Source organism: Mustelus asterias, chromosome 14 (assembly GCF_964213995.1).
Source record: "Mustelus asterias chromosome 14, sMusAst1.hap1.1, whole genome shotgun sequence".
In the NCBI taxonomy this organism is placed as follows: Eukaryota; Metazoa; Chordata; class Chondrichthyes; order Carcharhiniformes; family Triakidae; genus Mustelus; species Mustelus asterias.
The window spans coordinates 30,951,606-30,973,980 of NC_135814.1; the positions used below are offsets into that span (position 1 = coordinate 30,951,606).

Genomic DNA, 22,375 nt, shown 5'->3' on the forward strand with positions numbered 1-22,375 from the left:
AAATTCCACACAGTTGCATTGAAAATGAATGGAATGATTCCAGTTCATTCTACACAAAGTGAGCTTAAATATTTCTCTGAACTTGTTGATATTACTGTACTCAGGGATAACCAGGGAACATCTGTCCCCAGTTTAATCGAGGTTTATTTCAATAGAAAATGTGGAAATATTAGTGCAGTGGGAAATTGGTATTTCTCAGTGCTACGAGTTCAGTTATGAGAAGGTTTCTGCTATAATTATAATCTGATCTGCAAACTTTCAAGACCCTCACATTAGAAAGCCCAAGATGTATTGAAGGATCATCTTTACAGCACTGTAAAGAAGCATGTTAACTCAGCTCGTCAAAAACACAATCTTTAATTCAGTAAATTACAGGTCCTACATAACAGAAAATGGCAGATGGAGCAGCATTATCCATCAGCTTATGTGGGTTTCAGTAAATTCATAGACCTGCTCATGTTCTTGTCTATTACTTTTATGTATACGTTGGAGACAGTGAATTGCTACTTGGCAAACAATTAACTTCCAGGTGACATATTGAAACAAGATTTTGAAAACACAGGTTAAAAGATAGAATTCATTATAGCTGATAATTTCTATCATAGGGTGCAAATAGAGATATATTCTGCAAAGTTTTATGTTCACTATATTACTCAGCACTATGCTTTCCCAGAATGTAATTTCAGGGAGTTGTAGAGGTTTACAGCGAGCAAACAGGCCGTTTGGCCCAACTTATCCATGCCGCCCAGTTTTTTACCACTAAGCTAGTCGCAATTGCCCACATTTGGCCCATATCCCTCTATACCCATCATATCCATGTAACTCTCTGAATGCTTTTTAAAAGACAAAATTGTACCTGCCTCTACTACTGCCTCTGGCAGCTCATTCCAAACACTCACCACGCTGTGTGTGAAAAAATTGCCCCTCTGGACCCTTTTGTATCTCTCTCAATCTCACCTTAAATCCAAGGCCTCTAGTTTTAGACTCCTCTACCTTTGGGAAAAGATGTTGAATATCTAGCTGATCTATGCCCCTTATTTTATAGACCTCGATAAGAACACCCCAAGCCTCCTGCGCTCCAGTTAAAAAAGTCCCAGTCTATCCAGCCTCTACTTATAACTCAAACCATCAAGTCCTGGTAGCATCCTAGTAAATCTTTTCTGCACTCTTTCTAGTTTAATAATATCCCTTCTATAATAGGGTGACCAGAACAGTACACAGTATTCCAAGTGTGGCCTTACTAATGTCTTGTACAAGTTCAACAAGATGTCCCAACTCTTATATTCAATGTTCTGACCAATGAAACCAAGCATGCTGAATGCCTTCTTCACCACCCTGTCCACCTGTGACTCCACTTTCAAGGAGCTATGGACCTGTACTCCGAGAACTCTCCCCAATGCTCTAGCATCAACTGAGTAGATCCTGCCCCGCTTTGATCTACCAAGATGCATCACCTCGCATCTGTCTAAATTAAACTCCATCTGTCATTCATCGGCCCACTGGCCCAATTGATCAAAATCCCGTTGCAATCCGGTCTGTAGTTTCCAGGCTTTCCCTACAGCCCTTCTTAAACAAAGGCACAACATTTGCCACCCTCCAATCTTCAGACACTTCACCTGTGGCTGCCGATGATTCAAATTCCCCTGCTAGGGGACCCGCAATTTCCTCCCTAACCTCCCACAACGTCCTGGGATACATATCCTGGGAGATAAGCAACTTCTGGGAGGAACAAATTCTTTCCCCAAAAAATCCCCAAATTCTTTCGTTCCATGAGTTTAATAGGTTTGTTCTAGTATTTATTGCCACGGAGGGTAACTTCTCAAAACAATTACCTTGCTGACACATGGTAGGGCAAGGTGTCCATTCGCTGAAAGGGGTGACAATGCAGTCCTTTTTACATGGCAGTAGGCATGGACGAACAGTTTCAGGCCTGGTACTTTCAGGGCACCTAGACACGTTGGGAAAGAAGCAAACATCAAGAATTGCCACGACAAAGAATAGGTAGAGCAGAAGCAACAAGCTTCCAACCATCAATTTTTAAAGGATTTTTTTTTAGCAAGGCTAATTTTCTGGTCAGTCAGATTTGCATGTTTTCAGAATGCGTTGCTTCCAAGATGTTGTTTGCTGATACAAATTAACATTGCATGTTAAGCATAAAACATTCCAGGCACACACTCACAATCATCGCCAGAGAATTGTGTGAAATTGTTTCAGAACAACAATGTAACTATGTTTTGTTACTGCTCAAAGGTGTTTACCTATCAGTTTTGTTGCTCAGCAGGTGAAGCAGGAATACTTTTGGAGAACAAACCATTTTTTGCTGTCAGTGAAGATTCAAAGCATTATTTTTTTTTATTTGAATATTTTGCTCATAAAGATCAAGGGGGCGATTCTCCCAAGAAAATTCGAAATATAAAATTTGCACAAAAACTGGAGTAAATCCCGCTAATTTCAAAACGAATCTCTCACACTCAGTGCACTGCAGAGTCTACTAGCCTGAACCAGTCCAAAAAGCTGGGGATGGGTCCTATTCCTGCTGCAGAGGCCGGCAGTATAGCACCGAGAACGGTGCATGTGCAGTGGCCCCTGTCTGCCGGCCTCCCAATTGCTGGCCAGCTCAATCGCTGGCCAGTCTAACGACCCCCATATCACCAGTCGTGCGACTCCCCCCCCCCCCTCCCACAGCCCGATCACTGGCCCCCCCGAACATGCCTGGGCCAGAATCGACCAGCCCCCCAACCCCACCCCACACCCCCAATCTCCCCACCAACCTACCTGCAGCCCAGACCTGCCCCTCCCCCTGCAGCCCTGACCCCTCCAGTCGGCTAACTCACCCCCTCCCCTACCCCGATGGTCAACCTCGATTGTTAGTCTCCCTCCCTCTGTCACTAGGCCCAAAGTGCAGAGTGGCAGCAGAACCCCCCATCTCCACAGATTGCCCGAGAGGTTCCGCCCCATTAGGCCCCATTCCCATTAGGCCCTGCCACCTTGGAACTGCCTGATGCCCGATGGCCAGTGTCAAGATGTCCCTTGGGCATTGGCACTTTGCCCGTTGGGCAGTGCTGAGGGCTCAGGCTGGCACTGCCACTGCCACGGCGGCAATGACCAGGGTGCACCCCCCCCCCCCCCCCCCCCCCCGGTTCCCGTCCCTGGGGGGGGTGGGGGGGGCGCCTCGATTGTCCCCCCTTCACTCCAGTGGGGTTGGACTCCCAGCTCCCCGCATGTGAGGAGCTATACTGAACCTCACTAGAGTGAAATACTCCTGGCGGGGGGAGCGGTAGAGGCTAGTGGGCCCAGAGATTTCCGTCCCAAGCCCGCTAATGGAATTTAAATTATATTAAAATGAGGGCCTGCATTTATTAAGTAGCTCCGCACCGGAAATCTAGCTGCCAGAGATGTGTGGAGGTCGTGGCGCCCAGCAGGAAACACGCGAAACGGCCTCTGCTAGAGCCGCTTGGAGCTGATTTTGTAGCTGGGAGAATCGCTCTCCCCCAGGTTAGGGACTGGATGGACAAGGACCTTTCACTACCTTGATCCAAATTATTGTCCATACCAATCCATAGCAAGTCTGTCCAGCTGAATGTGCAGTGCTTTTCTAAGGCATGGTGGCACAGTGGTTAGCACTGCTGCCTCACAGCATCAGGGACCCAGGTTCGATTCCTAGCTTGGGTGACTGTCTGTGCAAAGTCTGCATGTTCTCCCCGTGTCTGTACAGGTCTCCTCGGGTACTCCGGTTTCCTTGCACAGTCCATGGCGCTTAGCAATGATGTGCTGGTTAGGTGCATTGGCCATGCTAAATTCTCCCTCAGTGTGCCCGAACAGGCGCCAGAGTGTGGCGACCAGGGGATTTTCACAGTAACTGCATTGCAGTGTTAATGCAAGCCTACTGTGACACTAATAATTAAACTTTAAAACTTTAAACTTTAAAAGTAGATGGAATGTCACCTTTGTGTTAAAGCAAACACTAAACTCCATTGTAGCATCCTTACCACAGTCCTAATTTAGATTAGTTGGAACTTTAGTTGCTACAGTGTGACACACCAACCCAGTGAACCATTATGAAATTCTGAGAAAATGGTTCCAAAATGGATATATAACAATTCAATCAAACTAGTTCCCGACATCCATTCTCAACCTGATCAATAGAACAATACTCAATTTTTCTTGAATCTTAATTTAGTTCTATTATTCTCTAACAGAAGTTCATTCTCACTGTAGCTCTTTCACTTAAATGTTCTCACTCAGAAGTCAAACTTAAGCTAGCTTTTTTCATTTATTGGCATCAATTATTTTAAATAAATACAATTGAACAAAAGGTCTTGACAACAATCAGCTGTATTTACAAGCAATAATATCTTCTCTTTATTAGGAAGGAACGACAGGGATCTGAAAGTCGAACGCCGGTACTTCATTAGCATTGTGCATTGTAATTATTATTCTTTACTTCTGCAAATGGAAAACTCATCAGCATGATTAAAAGATTGGCTATGACATTTTAATGTGTTGTCCATTAGTGCTGATGTGCCATTATTAGCCTGTCATTGCACTGATCTTTGTTTCTTCTCTTTAAATGTTAAATAAGCTGCTTCTGTTTTATGTGTCACAGAAGTAAAAGTTTTATGGGTGAACTTAAAATGTATTGCACTTATCTTTCCTTGACATGGAAAGTGAATTTTACCTGCTTAATTAATTGGTAAACATCACTGAATTTATTCAATCAGTTTCTATTAGCTTGATTCAAATGTGCACTTAAAATAGCACTGCTAACTTCCACAAAAGCAAAATGCTGTGCGGATGCTGGAAATCTGAAATATAAATAGAAAATGCGGGAACGACTCAGCAGATCCGGTAGCATCTGTGGAGAGCCGAAGTTTGCATTTCTTATTGATGGCCTTTGATCAGGCACAAGAAAAAAAGTTAGAGATGTAAGCAAGTGCAGAGTCAGTAATCGGGGTAAGGGGAGACAGGAGCAATGCCTGTAACAGTGTACAAGGAGGGAGGCATTAAGTGACAAAAGGGATAATGCTGCAAGGCAAAACGGGATGGCAATGGGAGCAAGTAAAGAAACAAAAGATTGATCGTGAGGAGATGTAAATGGTAATAGTAGATTCATTACCAACAACTGCTGTCCAAAAAAAGTAGTAGTAGTGGTTGCGATCTGAAATTGTTGAACTCAGTGCTGAGTCCGACAGATCTAATGAAAAGATGAGTTGGTGTTCCTCTTGCTAACATTGGCCTTTATTGGACACCCATAAAAGAATGCACTTGGCATTTTTATAAGAAACCTGTCATGCTGATGGTATGTTTGAGTATCGATGGCAGATGAGCAGCATCTCTTCTGGAAGGACACCAGAAGGAATTGAAAAGCAGTCGAATAGAGAGAAGTACATAAGCAGGGACTGCTTTTCAGAGAGTAGCAATTAACAATGACAGAGAAAAATAGCAGAGGTCAAAAGGAAAGACTAAATGAGATAAGAGAGCATGCTATCAGTTCTCAGTATAGCTTTTCTCTAATCCAATTTATTTTAGAAAGCAATAATGTTTTTCTTTTTCTCCCATACTTCACATTGTCCAATGCTACGCACTTCTTGATCAGAAGGGTAAACGAATAATCTGTCACGTCTCTGTAAATACTATTTCCGACAGGGCATGAAGATAGCATAGATTCCCTCACTTGTCTGATTTTCTTTTCATCTCCATGCTGAAGCACTTTACATTTTCATACTTCCAACCATGTTCTCAACCAACCTGAGAAACTTACTAATGAAGACCCCAAGCTGCAAACTCATCTTTTTTTTCGAAAAGAATTGTCTTAATTTATTATATTAATAATGCTCCCATTTATTTAATATGCAGAAGTACCTGAGAGTAGGCTTTTAGTGTCATTTCTGTGCACATTTTATACAAACCAATCCAACACGACAGAGGCCTGTGCCAAATCTATTGGGACCTTTTTTTGGGGTGGCAGCTGCCTGAAATAAATGCAGGCCTCATTTCAATATTGAACTGATTTGGGTTCCTAAATTTATTTAGAAATTGTACATTGCAAGCTCTGTCTAGTCCTTTAGCATCTTTGGCTGCCAACCAGCGGTTCTTAAAGGAACCAATGGAGGCCACATGAAAATTGGCTAAATTTTCCATTCTTTGTGGAGTCAGAAGAGAATGCATGAAATTTGTCAAACCCCAACAGACAAGCTGTGTCTGAGTATCTGAATTATGATGATGAATTCCAAGGAACAATTTATTTCAGTCCAGAGGCCTTTCAATTCTGATGTAAAGGGTGGGATTTTCTGGCCATGCTTGCCTCAAAACTGGAAAATCCTGCCCGAGGTCAACGGAGCTTTGCATGATTCCATCGCTCCCCCCCCCCCCCCCCCCCCCCGCCCCCACTACGGGTGGGCGGGACAGGAAAATTCCAGTCATGGTGTTTGGAATGGTAGACTGTGAAAAAGAGTGAAACAAACTGGGTTGGTACAGAAACATGACACAAGATCAAGCTTGATTCCGGTTTCTGACTTGGGGTTTTGTCTTATGTAAGACAGGAAGAAGATGAGTAAGCGCAATGAAAACAATGTAGAGAAGCAGCAACAAACTTCACAAGACAACACACTCAACAAGTTATACATTACCATACTGTACAGAGCAAATCTAAACAACTGGCAAGAGCAATCGAGAATTATTTTCTTTGGTATTAGAAGTTTAAATTCTTAATTTAGTAGTCTAAATCTTACTCTGAAAAGAGATTACTTATACCTTTTGGGAGTGACATGTCCAGCTTTGTTTCTCATGCATTGGATCTGTCGAGTCTGCATGCCCACAGAACAGGTAGCCTCACCATTCCAACTGACTGTAGCATTGAGGGGCATCACTAACATATCTTCAGTACAAGGACCCCAAGGTGATGGATCCCAATAGAAGACTGTGCAGCCATGCTCATTGCAAGATCGCCATTCTTGCAGTGCTCGGCTGCTAGGACATGGCTTTCCACCTAGGACATAAAGTAATCTTTAACTGCCAGATATGACATGTAACATTTCATAGGGTATCATTGTTTTTTCTAGTTCCAAGAACACAAAATTTATAAACATTTATTCTACTTGCAGTCATGCTGCTTTATTAGTAAATGATAGTCGCTACCTTGTTTTCTCACTTCCTTTTATACATACCTACATAAAGACCACATTCTCTAGAATCAATGTGAAATAAAGATGTAATCCATTCACTGGTGTACATTTATGTCCACTTTTGATGACTTGTAAGTCCATATGAAAAAGCAGCCATTGTGCAATTTTAGACAACTCAGCAAATTACAGGCGTGCATTTAAATAGCCTATCAGGTTGGATATGTATCTTTGGAAAAAACCATCAACAATTAGCTGTAGATATATTTAAATATCCCACACCAAATTGTGTTTAATTAAGGCGCAAATGTAATTTCAGTTAAGTAGCCCAATAAGTTGTGAATGTGTGGAATGATAACTCTTTAACAGGTCTATAATAGCCTATTAACAAGATTGTATATGTGTGGTTCAATTGTTCATTAACAAAATGCAAGTGTTTATTTGGTAGACCAATAACTGCAACAAAAATAATCCATTCACAGATTACAGCTTGTCCAATAAATGGCCTGCACATGTCCCAGGTTTAAGAGAAACAAATTCATATCATTAAGGGGGAAGGTTTTCCCTTCTCCTGTTGATGATTTTTATTATATATGCATTATATCTATTTTCAGTTAACAGCAGTGAAAATATGACTGATACAAAACATACAAAGATATGATATAGTTCCCGGTACAAGCTGCATTGCTGCTATTACAATTCATATACTTTGATTTGAAATTGGCAAGGTTACTCAGCACAACAGCCTTGGAGAGGGTGCAGAGAAGGTTCACCAGGCTGATACCAGAGATGAGGGGTGTTGATTATGAGGAGAGACTGAGCAGATTGGGTTTGTACTCGTTGGAATTTAGAAGGCTGAGGGGGGATCTTATAGAGACCTATAAGATAATGAAGGGGCTGGATAGGGTAGAGATGGAGAGATTCTTTCCACTTAGAAAGGAAGCTAGAACTAGAGGGCACAGCCTCAAAATAAAGGGGGGTCAGTTTAGGACAGAGTTGAGGAGGAACTTCTTCTCTCAGAGGGTGGTGAATCTCTGGAATTCTCTGCCCACTGAAGTGGTGGAGGCTACCTCGTTGAATATGTTTAAATCACGGATAGATGGATTCCTGATCGGTAAGGGAATTAGGGGTTATAGGGATCAGGCGGGTAAGTGGAACTGATCCACTTCAGATCAGCCATGATCTTATTGAGTGGCGGGGCAGGCTCAAGGGGCTAGATGGCCTAGTCCTGCTCCTATTTCTTATGTTCTTATGTTCTTATTAACACTGTACCATATGATGGAAACTGGTACTAAAGCAGCTGCCACAAGGCAATGGCTGCAATGGGGTCAGTTTTGTTTTAAAAAATAATGCACACTATTGGACAGCAGCGTTTTAATGAACGGAGAGAGTTCAAGCACATTTGCGAAGAGAAAAAAGTGTTTTTTTCTGGCCGTTTAACAATAATATCCCTGAGTTGAGAAAATCTGATGCAGGTGCCCAAAGTGAAAGTTTCATTTTCAAACAAAGGCAGACATCCCTTATCTTGAAAATCAGCAAAAAAACATTGAAATTCTTGTAATTTATTAGACCCTGTACTGTTTGTAAATGATGATTTTTTCACACCAGTGAAGTAATTAATGTAAACGATTTCAAACGGCCCTGCCCTCAGTGGGTATGACTTAGATTCAGAATTGACTCTGGAATTCTTCCATGCTGCCATTAGACTTTTGAATGCTCCTACCTTATATTAAGTTGATCTTTCTCTACACCCTAGCTATGACTGTATGACATTCTGCACCCTCTCCTTTCCTTCTCCCCTATATACTCTATAAACAGTCTGCTTTGTCTGTATAGCACATAAGAAACAATACTTTTTACTGTATACCAATACATGTGACAATAATAAATCAAATCAAGAAATTCATTGCTGCTCCAAGGTAGGAAAAGCTTCATCTCAGCAATCACTGCCTTTCACTTTGATGAATAACCAAATACAAAAAATCTTTAAAAAGCTGTAGTGTTACTGCAAGGAACTCTTGCTAGCTGTTTTAGAAAACATCATATTGTGCTAAGCAGCCTGCTAGGATAGCATGATAACACCATTCTCACACGCATGAGACTGATTGGATTAGTGTGCCTCGCTGTAAGAAAACCACTCATGCAGTCAGAACAATTGTTCTCTGACAAGAATATGTGGGACCAAGTGGGAAAGCAGCAGCTGGTAGTTTGTCTTTGAGAAAAAAAAGCAACATCTTTGTGGGTGATGGATGATACATGATGGTTGGTGCCAATAGAACCGTCACATTCTTTTCACAGTGGCAAAGGGAAAATATAACCATGCAAAGTGACAGCGCAACAGAATGTTAAATCGGGATAGTTCAAATGCAGTAAGGGGTCTGCACGTGTGAAAGGTTACGTGCTTGTGTTTCAGATTTTTTACATGTTCAAAGCCTACAAAAATGCACAGGTCACAGCTTTCTGTTCACAATCTACAGTTAAGGAGGCAATTCTGATTACTGCAAAAGATATCCCCATTAAAAGTAGCCCACCAACATAAACAACTACATTTGTTCTTGTCTATAATTGACTTTCATCAGTTAGGTATTATCATGTTCCAGTAAAGACTGGATGATTTTTCTCTGTCTCAAGCCAAGAGTCCGGACACTCCTATTACACATAAGGATACAAATTAGGAGCAGGAGTAGGCCATTTAGCCCCTCAAGCCTGCTTGCCATTCAATAAAGTCATGGCTGATCCAATTGTGGCCTCAACTCCATTTTCCTTCCTATACATTTGACTCCCTTGTCAATCAAGAACCTATCTAATTCAGCCTTAAATTATTGAGTGACTCAGCCTCCAGAGCTATCTGGGGAAGAGAGATTCACAACCTTCGGAGAAACATATTCACCCAATCTCCATCTAAAATGAGTGTTCCCTTATTATTAAACTGAGTCCCCTTGTTCTAATCTCTCCCACAAGGAGAAAACATCTTTTCAGGATTCACGCTGCCAAGTCCCCTCAGAATCTTATACATTTCAATCCTCTCAACTGGTTACAGGCCCAACCTGTCCAACCTTACCTCATAAGACAACCCCTTATTCCAGGAATCAGCCAAGTCAACCTCCTCTGAACTGCTTCCAATGCAATTATGTCCTTTCTTAAATAAGGAGACCAAAACTGTGCCAAAGTTAACTGTACATCCATGCCACCAACCTGACTAAGATCAACTAATGCCGCAGTTTGGAGATAAACCATAGGGTCCTTGTTGTCAGTCCGGCTCAGCAACTAATCGTCTTAACCATTGCTGGAGGCCAAGTTGAATTTTGTTACTTCTTTCATTTATCATTATGCAATTTGAATCTTAGGCTGAAATGAATTTTCTTCCCTGTGTGAATTATTTTTCTCAGCCATAAAAGATTTTATTTCCAAACGCAATACATGCACATCATTTCCAGACATTCATTTGTACTGAATTATTGTACAGGATTCTTCAGCCAAGCGCAACACGCTTAAATCCAAAATCCTCTTTTGTGTGGGCTGAATTCACAAGACTGGATATTCATTATAATTCAGTCTGTCGTTTTCCAGTAATGTATTAACACCTTTTCCTGTATTATTGCTCCTTCCTGTCCTGTGACATAATTGTACCCTGTTTTATTTAAATCACATAACCCTTATCCAATCAGGGGACACCAGAACTACTGCTGTCTTCAAAGGACTGACACTGCAGATAATTGCAAACAATGGCAGGCTTCAGAGCCTTACCAGATGTTACAGTATTGTAATTACTTGCAAGTACAAAAATAGTCTAACCACCATATCAACCAACAGTCGGGGTAGAAAGAGCTATGAGCTGTGACAGAATTGCAGGTTCACATGATGTTTGTTCTGACGGTTTATAATTTTAGCTGAGGCCCTTGATTGCAATTTGTTCCAACCCAACTGTTCTCTTTAATTTATGGTTATAGGGTTCAGGGACAGAGGCTAATGACAAAATGGAAATAAAACAGAACTAAAGCAAAATAGTAGCCAAAAACCATCCTCCGGTGCGTCAATAAAAACAGCCTTCAGTTCAGAATTTTCAAACAAAATACAAGGGGAAATGATCAGTTATATAGAGATACATTGATAATGGGGGAATTTTCCCGTTCCGCCCACCACGGGAATCGTAGCGGGCGAGTGGCGGACCATGGAATTGACCTCATGTAGGATTTTCCAGTTTCGGGGCGAATGCAACAGGAAAATCCCGAATATGTCTATGGTAACAGGTAATCAATGATAAATACTAATACATGTAACGTATATGAATATAGGGGAACTTAAATCATATGGAATGCTCAGATTTTAGCTTACTGCTGCAATTTAAGGCTTGTGTTTTCTTCCATAATTAGCATTCACTTCCCTGCCTTTGGGGGCACTTATAAATTCTCCTGAGGAACAGTATAGCAATTTAATTAGTGTATCCAGTTCTCAACATCACAATTTAGAAAAGGGTGCAGAAAACATTGTAAAAATAGTTCCAGGATTAGAAACTTCAGTGCGTAGATAGATTAGGGAGGTTGGGACTGTTTACCTTGGGGAAGAGAAGATTGAGGGGAGATTTGATTGAGGTGTATAAAATCATGAGTGGTCTGGACAGAGTAAATGGAGATGAGTGGTTCCCACTGGTGATAGAATTGTTAGCAAGAAGGTACAGATTTAAAGTATTTGGCGAAAGAAGCAATGGAGACATGCTGAAAAACCTTTTCATGCAACAAGTGGTTGAGATCTGGAATTCACTCTGTGGTGGAGGCAGATTCAGTCGAGGCACTTAGGAGGGAAGTGAACTATTATCTGAAATGGAAGAACGTGCAGGATTACAGAGAGAAAGCCCGGAAGTGGCTCTTGGTGAATTGCTCCTTCAGGGAGCCAGTGCAAACATGAAGAGCCAAATGGCCTTAATCTGTGCTGTGGCCATTCTCTAATTCTGTGACTTGTCACATATTGGTTTTCCATATTCGAATGGTTCAGTGTTAAATGCAGTAGTGCTCATGTTACATACAGTTAACCATAATTTGAATGTTCCTCATATTGTGGGTATCAGACTTCAACTGGCAAAAGTTATCACAGAGATAGCTTACACCAGGCAATGTTATTCATTATTAAGAAAATATTCTACTCAGGCATTTCAAATTTAAATAAACTCCCGAAATTAAAAATCCAGTCCATATACAATACAGAAATTGATGGAAGATTCTGGACTGGATTTTTCTCTCCATATGCAGGCCGGAATGGAGGCAGCTAAGCAGAAATCTTGAAATTTTTCACTCATCTCCTGACCCCCCGTTCGTTTTGTGTGGCCTTTCTGATGGTTGTATCCCCGCTTGCATCTCTCCAGAGGTCAATGTCACCATTGTCACTCTGTGGCAGCTTTAAATTCCTCCCCTCCCCCGTCATGTTCATATGCTGGTGTGGATTTTGTACACCCTAAGATAAAGCCTCACTGGAAAGTTGGTGACCACTGAAGGAAACATGCTAAGGGGTCAGAAACATTCTGATAATTAAGTGTTAAATGTTTTGACAACCTCAAATGTCAAAATTAGATGCTGAATTGTAATATGAATGTGTTTTAACTGCAGTGATTCATCACAGGGCTCTGTCCTGAAAATCTAAGTTGACCATTACATTGACAAGTACTGTTCGTGTTGAAATGCATTACAACAATTTTCTCAGTGGAGAAAGTGTCATAATGCATTCAGAACTATAGGAAAAAAGCTGCAAAAACATTTGCCATGTTTTAGACTGTGATTTGAATGTCAGGAGATCTTTATCTTTCTGAAAATTCATCCTGCTGCTAAACATTTTTTAAAAATCTAGCACCTGCCCCACTCCATTGATTGACAGGTAATCTGAAATGGAAGTGAAACACAATCTGCAACTTCAAAAAGGGTATTTTTTCAGTTTCAATTGACTACAATGTTTTGTGTTCCGAGGGTTTGTTTTATAACTGAGTGAGCTATAAAAGCCTGACTGAGTTTCAAAAGCTCCAAAACCACTTATCTCATCAGGAAGTCATATTCACATTTTGACTGACAGTTTTGAGAGGTTATTAAAGGATTATCTACCTTTAACATTTGTTGTTACAACAGGTTGACCACTTGAGTTGATTTATAATTTTTGAATGGCTTTTATGAATGAGATTTATTTTTATGACGAAGTGTCTTTGAAGGACAGCTGTATTAATAGTTGAATTCTTTAAATGTACTTTTCAAAGACATCTTGACTATAGTGGATAGTAGGTATGGAGGGTATATGGGGAAATTGAGGGATCATTTGGGTGAGGGGGCATGGGTTAACATGGGGAATATGAGGGCCATGGGGAGAGGGCATGGGTTGGTATGAGCAATATGAGGGAATAGAGATAGGGAATGGTGGTGTGTGGGGGACAAGGGGTGAGGTTTAGGGGCATAAGAACAATGTTGGGAGCTGCACTGCTGTCCCCGAGAACTGAGGCTGACCTTTGAACCAACCCACCTTGCTACCTGTATTCCTGTCACACTGCATTTTGGCTCCCACATCATGAACCTACCCCACCTACATCTCTCAGAGACAAACATTTGGAAGCAATGGGGTTTGGGACGGGCTCGGGTTTTGGAAGTCGCAAAAGGCTCCGACTCGTGTTTCCTCAGTCCAAAACAAAAATCCAGGCCATGAATCTGTCAAAATACTTTTAATGATATGTGGAGCTTATTGAAACAGTACAATCTACAGGGAGATGTCTCCTATTTTAAAATCCCTGCAAATCCTTCATAAATAGAACTGTCACCATTGACTGCTGTTTTATTGGCTACTATTAATAACTTTTAAGGTAATACCACAAGTTGTGATGTTACTATTCTCCATAGATGGGAGATAATAAACCTTTAATGTCACAACTGCAACATGATTCAATTCATAGTGAGAGGCACTCTTGGAAGGTTGCTAATGTTCGAACAGAGACATTCTTACCTTCTCCAGCTAATGCTATAATGGATCTTGTTCTGCTTTGCCTGCCCTCTGCATTCCTGCTGGAACATGAGCGTGAGCAAGCTGACCACTCAGACCATTCACTGAGAACACAGTCAGTGGGACAGGGCAGCTCGCACATCCCACGACTAGGAAGATTGGACTGTCCACACAACTCATCTAATGTTACCTCTCCTGCAAAACACAAAGAAGGAAAATCAGTATTTTCACATCATCCTGCTCACTCTTCTTATTTTGGTTGATGTGGTACAGAAATATAGGAACAGGAAATGACCATTCTGCCCCTCGAGTCCATTTAGCCATTCTCTCCCCATCATGGCTGTTCTGTACTGACCCACCTTCATTTCACATCCCTTGATGCTTTTACCCAACAAAAATCTATCATTAAAACCACTACTGATCCAGCATTGACAGCCTTTTTGGGATGAAATTTGTAAATTTCCTCTTCCTTGAATGTGAAACAGTGCTTCCAAATTTCACCTCCATTTAGTGTAGCTATAATTTTAGCGCTATACGGTCCTATCCTGGATTTACCCACTGCAGGACATAATTGATCTTTATCAACCCTATTCAATCCCTAATTATTTTAAATACCTTGATTAGATTATCATTCAATGTTCTAAATATAAGGGTTTATGCCACTTGTCCTTACAGCTCAGTCCTTTAAGTCAGGTATCATTCTATTGAAATCATGCCAGTATATCTTTCCTGAGGTTTGGTACCAATATTGAAGGTAATTGTCCAGGTAGAAGTTGTCCAACAGAAGTACCAGTTCCCCCTTAAAATAATATGCAGATGTACAAGAATAGTAATCAATCTATCAAATGTTTAATAATATTGACTATCAGGAACAATATGACTGTTATTACCAACAAGTCCAAAATTTCACACTCTGCCCTTAGCAGGTTTCTGAGGCAGCGGGAAGTATCAAATTTCATAGACGGGATTCCCTCTGGGAATCTGGCCGTGTGGTGAACCATCGTTGGTTACCACTGGGGGTTGTTATTATGTTACTGTTGGGCTAGGGTGTTGTTACTGTGGGGGTTGTACAATGTTGTTGGGTTAGGGTGTTTACCTGTTATAAGTGTTATCATGGCACATCCCAGTGGGGCCCCGCCTCCGGTGGCGAGGTATAAGACCCTCTGCTCCGGCAGGACCCCTTCAGTCTGAACTGGTGTATTCGTGTTAGTAGTTCCATTGTTACACAATAAAAGCCTTCAATATCGAAGCCTTGGTTCCACGTGCTTAATTGTCGCGCATCAGGCCGTCCCAGCCCTGATGTGGTTTTATGGTGGGGTGGACAGGGCCCAGGACAGGAAGCCAGCTCATACCCCTATTAAGGCTTTATAATTGCCACCTAAGGTCCTTTCTCCCCTCGGCCTCCATTTTCAGGTTGCTAAGCCCCTGACAGAGGGTGGGAAACTGAAAAAGCTTTCACCCTCAATCTTGAGAAGGGGCACCTTAATCTGAAGGCCTGTTCAGATTGGGGGTGCCCTCCTGTCAGGGACTTGGGAGCTACGGCTTTCCCTCCCTCACTGGCCTATCTACAGACACTGAGATCACCCTCCCCAACCGTCCAGGGCATTCCCCCTACCCTGCCAGGCCAATAGTTTAATTTCCTACACTAGCCAGCTTCAAAAAGAAGATTTCACACCCGGTTTTAGAAAGGACAGAAATGCTGCCGGTCTAATATCTCGTCTCACAAATAACAAGACGACTGGTGAGTTAATCTGTTTTTGAGGGAGCGAATGTTGGCGAGGACACTTCGAAGTATTTTGATTTGATTTGATTTATTATTGACACATGGATTAACATGAAAAGTATTGTTTCTTGCGTGCTACACAAACAAAGCACACCTTTCATTGAAAAGGAAACGAGAGAGTGCAGAATGTAGTGTTACAGTGATAGCGAGGGTGTAGAGAAAGATCAACTTAATGCAAGGTAAGTCCATTCAAAAATCTGACAGCAGCAGGGAAGAAGCTGTTCTTGAGTCGGTTGGTACGTGACCTCAGACTTTTATATATTTTTCCCAATGGAAGAAGGTGGAAGAGAGAATGTCTGGGTTGCATGGGGTCCTTAATTCTGCTGGCTGCTTTGCCGAGGCAGCGGGAAGTTTAGACAGTCAATGGATGGGAGGCTGGTTTGTGTGATGGATTGGGCTACATTCACGACCTTTTGTAGTTCCTTGCGGTCTTGGGCAGAACAGGAGCTATACCAAGCTGTGATACAACCAGAATGAATACTTTCTATGGTGCATCTGTAACAGTTGGTGAGAGTCGTAGCTGACATGCCAAATTTCCTTCGTCTTCTGAGAAAGCAGAGGCGTAGGTGGGCTTCCTTAACTCTAGTGTTCGCATGGGGGGACCAGGACAGGTTGTTGGTGATCTGGACACCTAAAAACCGAGGCAGGGGGAATTGTAGACAGAGTCAATGGATGGGAGGGTGGTTCGTGTGATGGATTGGGCTACATTCATGACCTTTTGTAGATCCTTGTGGTCTTGGGCAGAGCAAGAGCCATACCAAGCTGTGATACAACCAGAAAGAATGCTTTCTGTGGTGCATCTGAAAAAGTTGGTGAGAGTCGTAGCTGACATGCCAAATTTGCTTCATCTTCTGAGGAAGTAAAGGCATTGGTGGGCTTTCTTAACCATAGTGTCAGCATTGGGGGAGACCAAGACATGTTCTCCATGCTCCTGTCTACATCAATGGGGATGAAGTAGAAAGGGTCAAGAGCTTCAAGTTTTTGGGTGTCCAGATCACCAACAATCTGTCCTGGGGAATTCGGGCCACACAGTCATAGGTGTATAAGGAGTATAGTAGGGGGCTGAGAACACAGCCTTGTGAGTCACCGGTGTTGAGGATGATTGTGGAGGAGGTGTTATTGCCTATCCTTACTAATTGTGGTCTGTGAGTTAGGAAGTTCAGGATCCAGTCACAGAGGGAGGAGCCGAGGCCCAGGCCATGGAGTTTGGAGATGAGTTTCGTGGGAAGAGTGGTGTTGAAGGCTGAGCTGTAGTCAATAAATAGGAGTCTGACATAGGTGTCCTTGTTATGTAGGTGTTCCAGGGTTGAGTGCAGGGCCAGTGAGATGGCATCTGCTGTGGACCTGTTGCGGCGATAGGCAAATTGTAGTGAATCCAGGTAGTCCGGGAGGCTGGAATTTATTTATGCCATGACTAGCCTTTCAAAGAACTTCATAATGATGGATGTCAGAGCCACCAGCCGATAGTCATTAAGGCACGCTGCTTGGTTTTTCTTAGATACCGGGATGATGGTTGTCTTTTTGAAGCAGATAGGGACCTCAGATTGTTGTAAAGAGAGGTTGAAGATGTCTGTGAATACCCCCGCCAGCTGATCCACACAGGATCTAAGTTCTCATCCGGGTACCCCATCCGGGCCAGTCACTTTCCGTGGGTTGACCTTCAAGAAAGCTGCTCTGACATCTGCAATGGTGACCCCAGGTACAGGTTCATCCAGGGCTTCCAGGGTGGAGGGCATGCTCTTGCTGACCTCTTGCTCAAAACGGGCGTAGAATGCATTGATCTCATCAGGGAGGGGTGTATTGGAGCCGGCGATTTTACATGCCTTCAACCTGTAGCCTGTTATGTCTTGCAGACCTTGCCACAGTCGGCAGGGGTCGGGAATGTCTACTACTTTGAGAAGCGCCTTGATATATTTAGCATTCACATGAACAGTTTAGATGTGCCCTCAGTTCAACATCTCATTTGAAAAACAGCACTTTTGTCAATACAACAATCCCACTGTGCTGTCCTCAAATATGAACCCTGTTGAGGCACTGGGGTTCTGATGTGGAGCTTGAACTCACAAGCTTTTGATCTAAAGGCAAGAGTCGTATCAACTGAGCCAAGCTAGTGCACCAGTGTTAGTTCAATATTTTACAGAAACATTGGAAAGAAGGTACATTGTGTTCTAATCACTTATGTCAATAGAAGGCAAACACATTGTAAATTTTGCTATTGGCAATTTGTTATATCAGTTACTGTAGGCAATCTTATCCCTGAGGTCCTTCCTGCTTTTTATCCCATTGATTTCATAAAATTGGTATATAAACAAATGGATCATCTGCTGGCAGGATTCCAGCCTGGACGCCAAGTAAAATCTTGTGTTCTCCCCACTGGCGAGTTTCGTGATGGTGCATTTAATGAATCAAGAGTTTGGTGGGTGGGAACACTGCCAAATCCACCCCCCCCCACCTCCCCACACCCCCATCCCCCAGCCCCAGCCTGATTAAAACTTTCAACACTGGTATTAACCCAATTGCTGGGCGGGGCGCTCCCCATGTTGTGACATGACAAGCAAACCCTGTCACGATTACTTGCGGGCTTTCAAATCTGGGACGGTCCATTGTTCAAAGGCACTCAGTTCCTGGAGGGACACAGCATTGGAAAGGCGGCCTACTAAAAGTTACCACTGCCTTTGCTCCCAATCCCCTCCTCACAATCCTCTTCCATCACTCACCTGTGCCTGGGCCCCCCCCAATCCAAGGGCCGGAATTCTACTGCCGCGCCCACCAAGGGAATCAGAACGGACAAGGAGCAGACAATGGGAAGGTCCATTGACCTCGGGCGGGATTTTCCAGTCTCGGGTTGAGCAAGGCCCTAAAATCCCACCCAAGGTCTCAGGTGGGTGCAGTACCAGCAGCATCCACCATCTCCCTAGTGGTGCTGTTGGGTGCAGAGGAGCTGCTATCCTCTGATTGGTCAACAGCTCTTGGCCTGCAGGACCTTCATGCCCATGGACTTTGCTTTGATGCCATGGTCTGGCCTGTCAAGTGCCTGATTGGTTCTTAATTTAGCAAGCCTTCCTGAAATGAGGTGACATGGGGGGTCTTGTCAGCTTTCCAGCTGGCAGCTGAGACCCCTGTCATCTCCACAAGATTCTACCCACTGAATCAGAATTCAAATTCAGCTGGACAATGTTTTAATACTTTGAACCCACGGTTTAAATTCCAATTTCTTAACAATGCATCAGAATCCATCACTGGACCTAATTGGAATAGATAATGAACATATCTTAAATATTCTGACTGCGGGTGTTAAGTAAAGCCCATTTGAAAAATCCAGGTTCACATCTCCACACTGATTAAGCTAGAAAAAAACCTATATATACACAGCAGCACATTGTATGAAAATAAATCGGGACTAATTTTGACTTTGGGTTATAGAAGAAATGTGTCATAGCTAATTAAATGAGTATTGCATATTTTACAATAACATCCAAAGTCAAAATGACCCCAATTCACTTTTTATTCTCTATGCTGTCCTTTCAGAATCCACACCATCATCTCCCCTCTGCAGGACCTTGTACGTTTGAATAACATCACTTCTCATTCTTCTAAACTCAAATACAGCCAACCTGTTCAACCTTTCCTCGTAGGATAAATCACACTATAGGAAGGATGTGAAGGTGGATTAGATTTAAGGTAAAGGGCGGGAGATTTAGTGGGGATTTTGGGGAAAATGTTTTCGCCCAGAGGGTGGGAATCTGGAACTCACTGCCTGAAAGGGTGGTAGAGGTGGGAACCCTCACAACACTTAAGAAGCAACTGGATGAGCACTTGGAAAACCCACAGCAAACAAGGCTATGGACCAAGTGCTGGGATTAGAATAGATAGGCACTTGATGGCTGGCGCAGGCACAATGGGTGGAATTTTACGAGATTTTTCTAAGTGTCCAGCAAGCATGAAAACGGATGAGTTCCTGATCTGTTTTTTGGGTGAGTTTTCACTCCCAATCTTTTGCACTTATTGAAAATAGGGGCTAGACCATTTCTAGCCACTAGAGACAGTGGGCAGGGCTTAACTCACCAGCCACCAGCTCAGATTGGAACCACAAACTGCACATGCACAGAAAAAGCTCAAAAACAGCAACTCTCCTGAAAGAGCCCCACCTCCAGTGGGCCAGATACAGCCTCCCCCTCCCGCCCACAGACATCGGGGACCCCCGCCCAATATTACTGACCCCCTTACCACCATCTCCCCCAACCCCACCGGACCCCTTTGCACATGACCCCCTCATCACCCCCCTGCCCCTGATTGCTGAGTGACATGTCCCCTGCCCCTGATCATCACAGAGGCACAATTCTCCCACCTCCCCATCCCGAACCCCCTTGCACAAGGTCCCCTCATCAACACCCACCCCCCTGGCCCTGATGGCTAACTAATATGACCCCCTCTACACTGGCCCTGCTCCCCTCCCCCCCCCCCCCCCCCCCCCCCCCCCGCCCCCCCCAGCACATCTGTAAGTGCTGACTTGGCTTCCCCTCCATGGTAATAAGGCAAACTTGCATTAAACTCACTGGAATGCTCTAATGGGCACGTGACTCGCCCAAACTGCCTGCAGCTGATATGCCCTAACAACATGGACCAGCTATTACCTGTCTTGCGTGATTCCCAGGTCAACACTTCAAGGGTGGTGTCTGCAGTGGAAAGCCTGGGGCAGGGGATCTTCACCATGAGTGGCAGGATCTAAGTGATGGCTGAGTCACAGCAGGCCATGGTGGTACAGCACAGGAAACAGGCCCTTCGGCCCTCCAATAATCTGGTGTCCCAGAGAGCCACAGCTGAGTCACAGCAGGCCAGAGAGCCACGGCTGAGTCACAGCAGGCCACAGCTGAGGACCTCAACAGGCTTTTCAAGCTTCTGTGGCCCATGGCTGAGAGGCTCGAGAGCTTGCAGGAGACCCAGCAGGACAGTGCCGAGACACAGTGGGCTATGGCAGCAGCCCTTGAGAATGTGGCTCAGTCACAGAGGGTCACGGCTGAGGGGCTGCAGAGTATCCCTCTGAAGGACAGCAGAGGGATGCCATTGACACCTGGTCCCTGACTCAGAGGGCCATCGCCGAGGGCTCGCCCACCATGGCAAGAATGCAGGTGGTCCTCCAAGCAGGGTCAGATGGTACCGGAGCTTCTGGAGCTCACTGCAGAAGCACTGCTGATCCATAAGTGACCCAGGGGCCCACAGGTACCCTGAGGGAGGGGGAAGAGCTCGAGTCCTTGCCGGGGCCTTCCTCACCCAGGAGACTGCTGCAGTGGCTACATCTTCTGACTCTCCCCTTGCTGACACCGTGGCATCTCAGGGACAGCTGGATGAAGAGGGTGGCATGGATACATCCATGACACCTGGAATCTGGCCATGGCCCTTAAGGACCAGGCCCTCAAGAAGACGATCACCAATGGGATCACAGGCCACAGGGCATGGTAGGCATCTAGCCCCCTTCACCTCTGATGTACATCCTGGGGAGACACCGAGACATATTGGTAGGCCACATAAAGTTAAGAAGTTGTATCGACAGTAAGGTGGCACGGGTGAAGGAGAACACTAGAGAGATAAAATGTTTAGGCACTTTAAAGTCTCACTTTCGCATCTATTTATGTTAGCACTTATTTTGAAGGCACTTTTATTGGCACCAATAAATGTTATTTCACCCCACACCTGTGACTAATTTGTCTCTGATTAGCCTCCAACAGGAATGAACTTACCCCGATGGTCTCCGGAGGGACGCTGCACATAGATGTCAATGGGGAGGCCCCTCAGCACACTGCTACTGAGAAAACCAATCATTCACTGGCTACAGCGGGTGGTATGCATTGGCAGCGACTTACAACATCTGCCATGGCATTCCCAGAACCCAGGAGAGAGTCGTCCCCACCTCACTTCAACCACCCCAAGACCAAGCATGGGTGTTTAGTGCTCCCTTAACCACCACCCAGATGTGGGCCCAGGTGCCATACGGATCTCAGGAAAGAGTCAGACTAGTTTGCACCAGAGCATCATCACAATAACGAATAGCAAGTCCACGTCATCCTCCTGTGTGCCACAGAAACTCGCTAACACAGCATACCCAAGCCCACCACCCTGATGTTACAATGTTGCAGGAGATTGTAGGACTGCACGGGGGTGATGGGGGTGGAGTTTGGAACCCACATGCGGCAAAACAGGTCCCTCGTGACTAAAGCGCTAAGGCGATCAGGGCTTCCCTCGCCACCCTTGCATGCCTGACCCTTGCTGCCGCCAGCCCTCCAGTGCTTGTGGTGTTGGTCGTTGTCCTCCTCCTCCTCCCCTTCCTCCTCCTGCTGGGTGGCCTCCTCCCTAGCAACGCATAGTTGGTCATCCTCCATCTCCTGTTCCTCTTCCAAAAGGTGTCCTCACTGCTGTTCCAGGTTGTGTCGGGTGCAGCACGCTACCACAATGCGGGACAATATCAGGGGGCTATATTGTAGGGCCCTGCCAGAGCGGTCCAGGCATC

The 22,375-nt window shown here is 44.1% G+C and overlaps 1 protein-coding gene across 1 annotated transcript in view; it reads right to left on the reverse strand.

The window, feature by feature from the left end:
• The window catches only part of thsd7ba (thrombospondin, type I, domain containing 7Ba), a 624,788-nt gene that overhangs the window by 379,353 nt on the left and 223,060 nt on the right, over positions 1-22,375 (reverse strand). Inside the window, 3 exon segments of the mRNA XM_078229305.1 lie at positions 1,833-1,948; positions 6,754-6,988; positions 14,091-14,236. Of these exon segments, the coding sequence (XP_078085431.1) occupies positions 1,833-1,948; positions 6,754-6,988; positions 14,091-14,236 (497 nt within the window).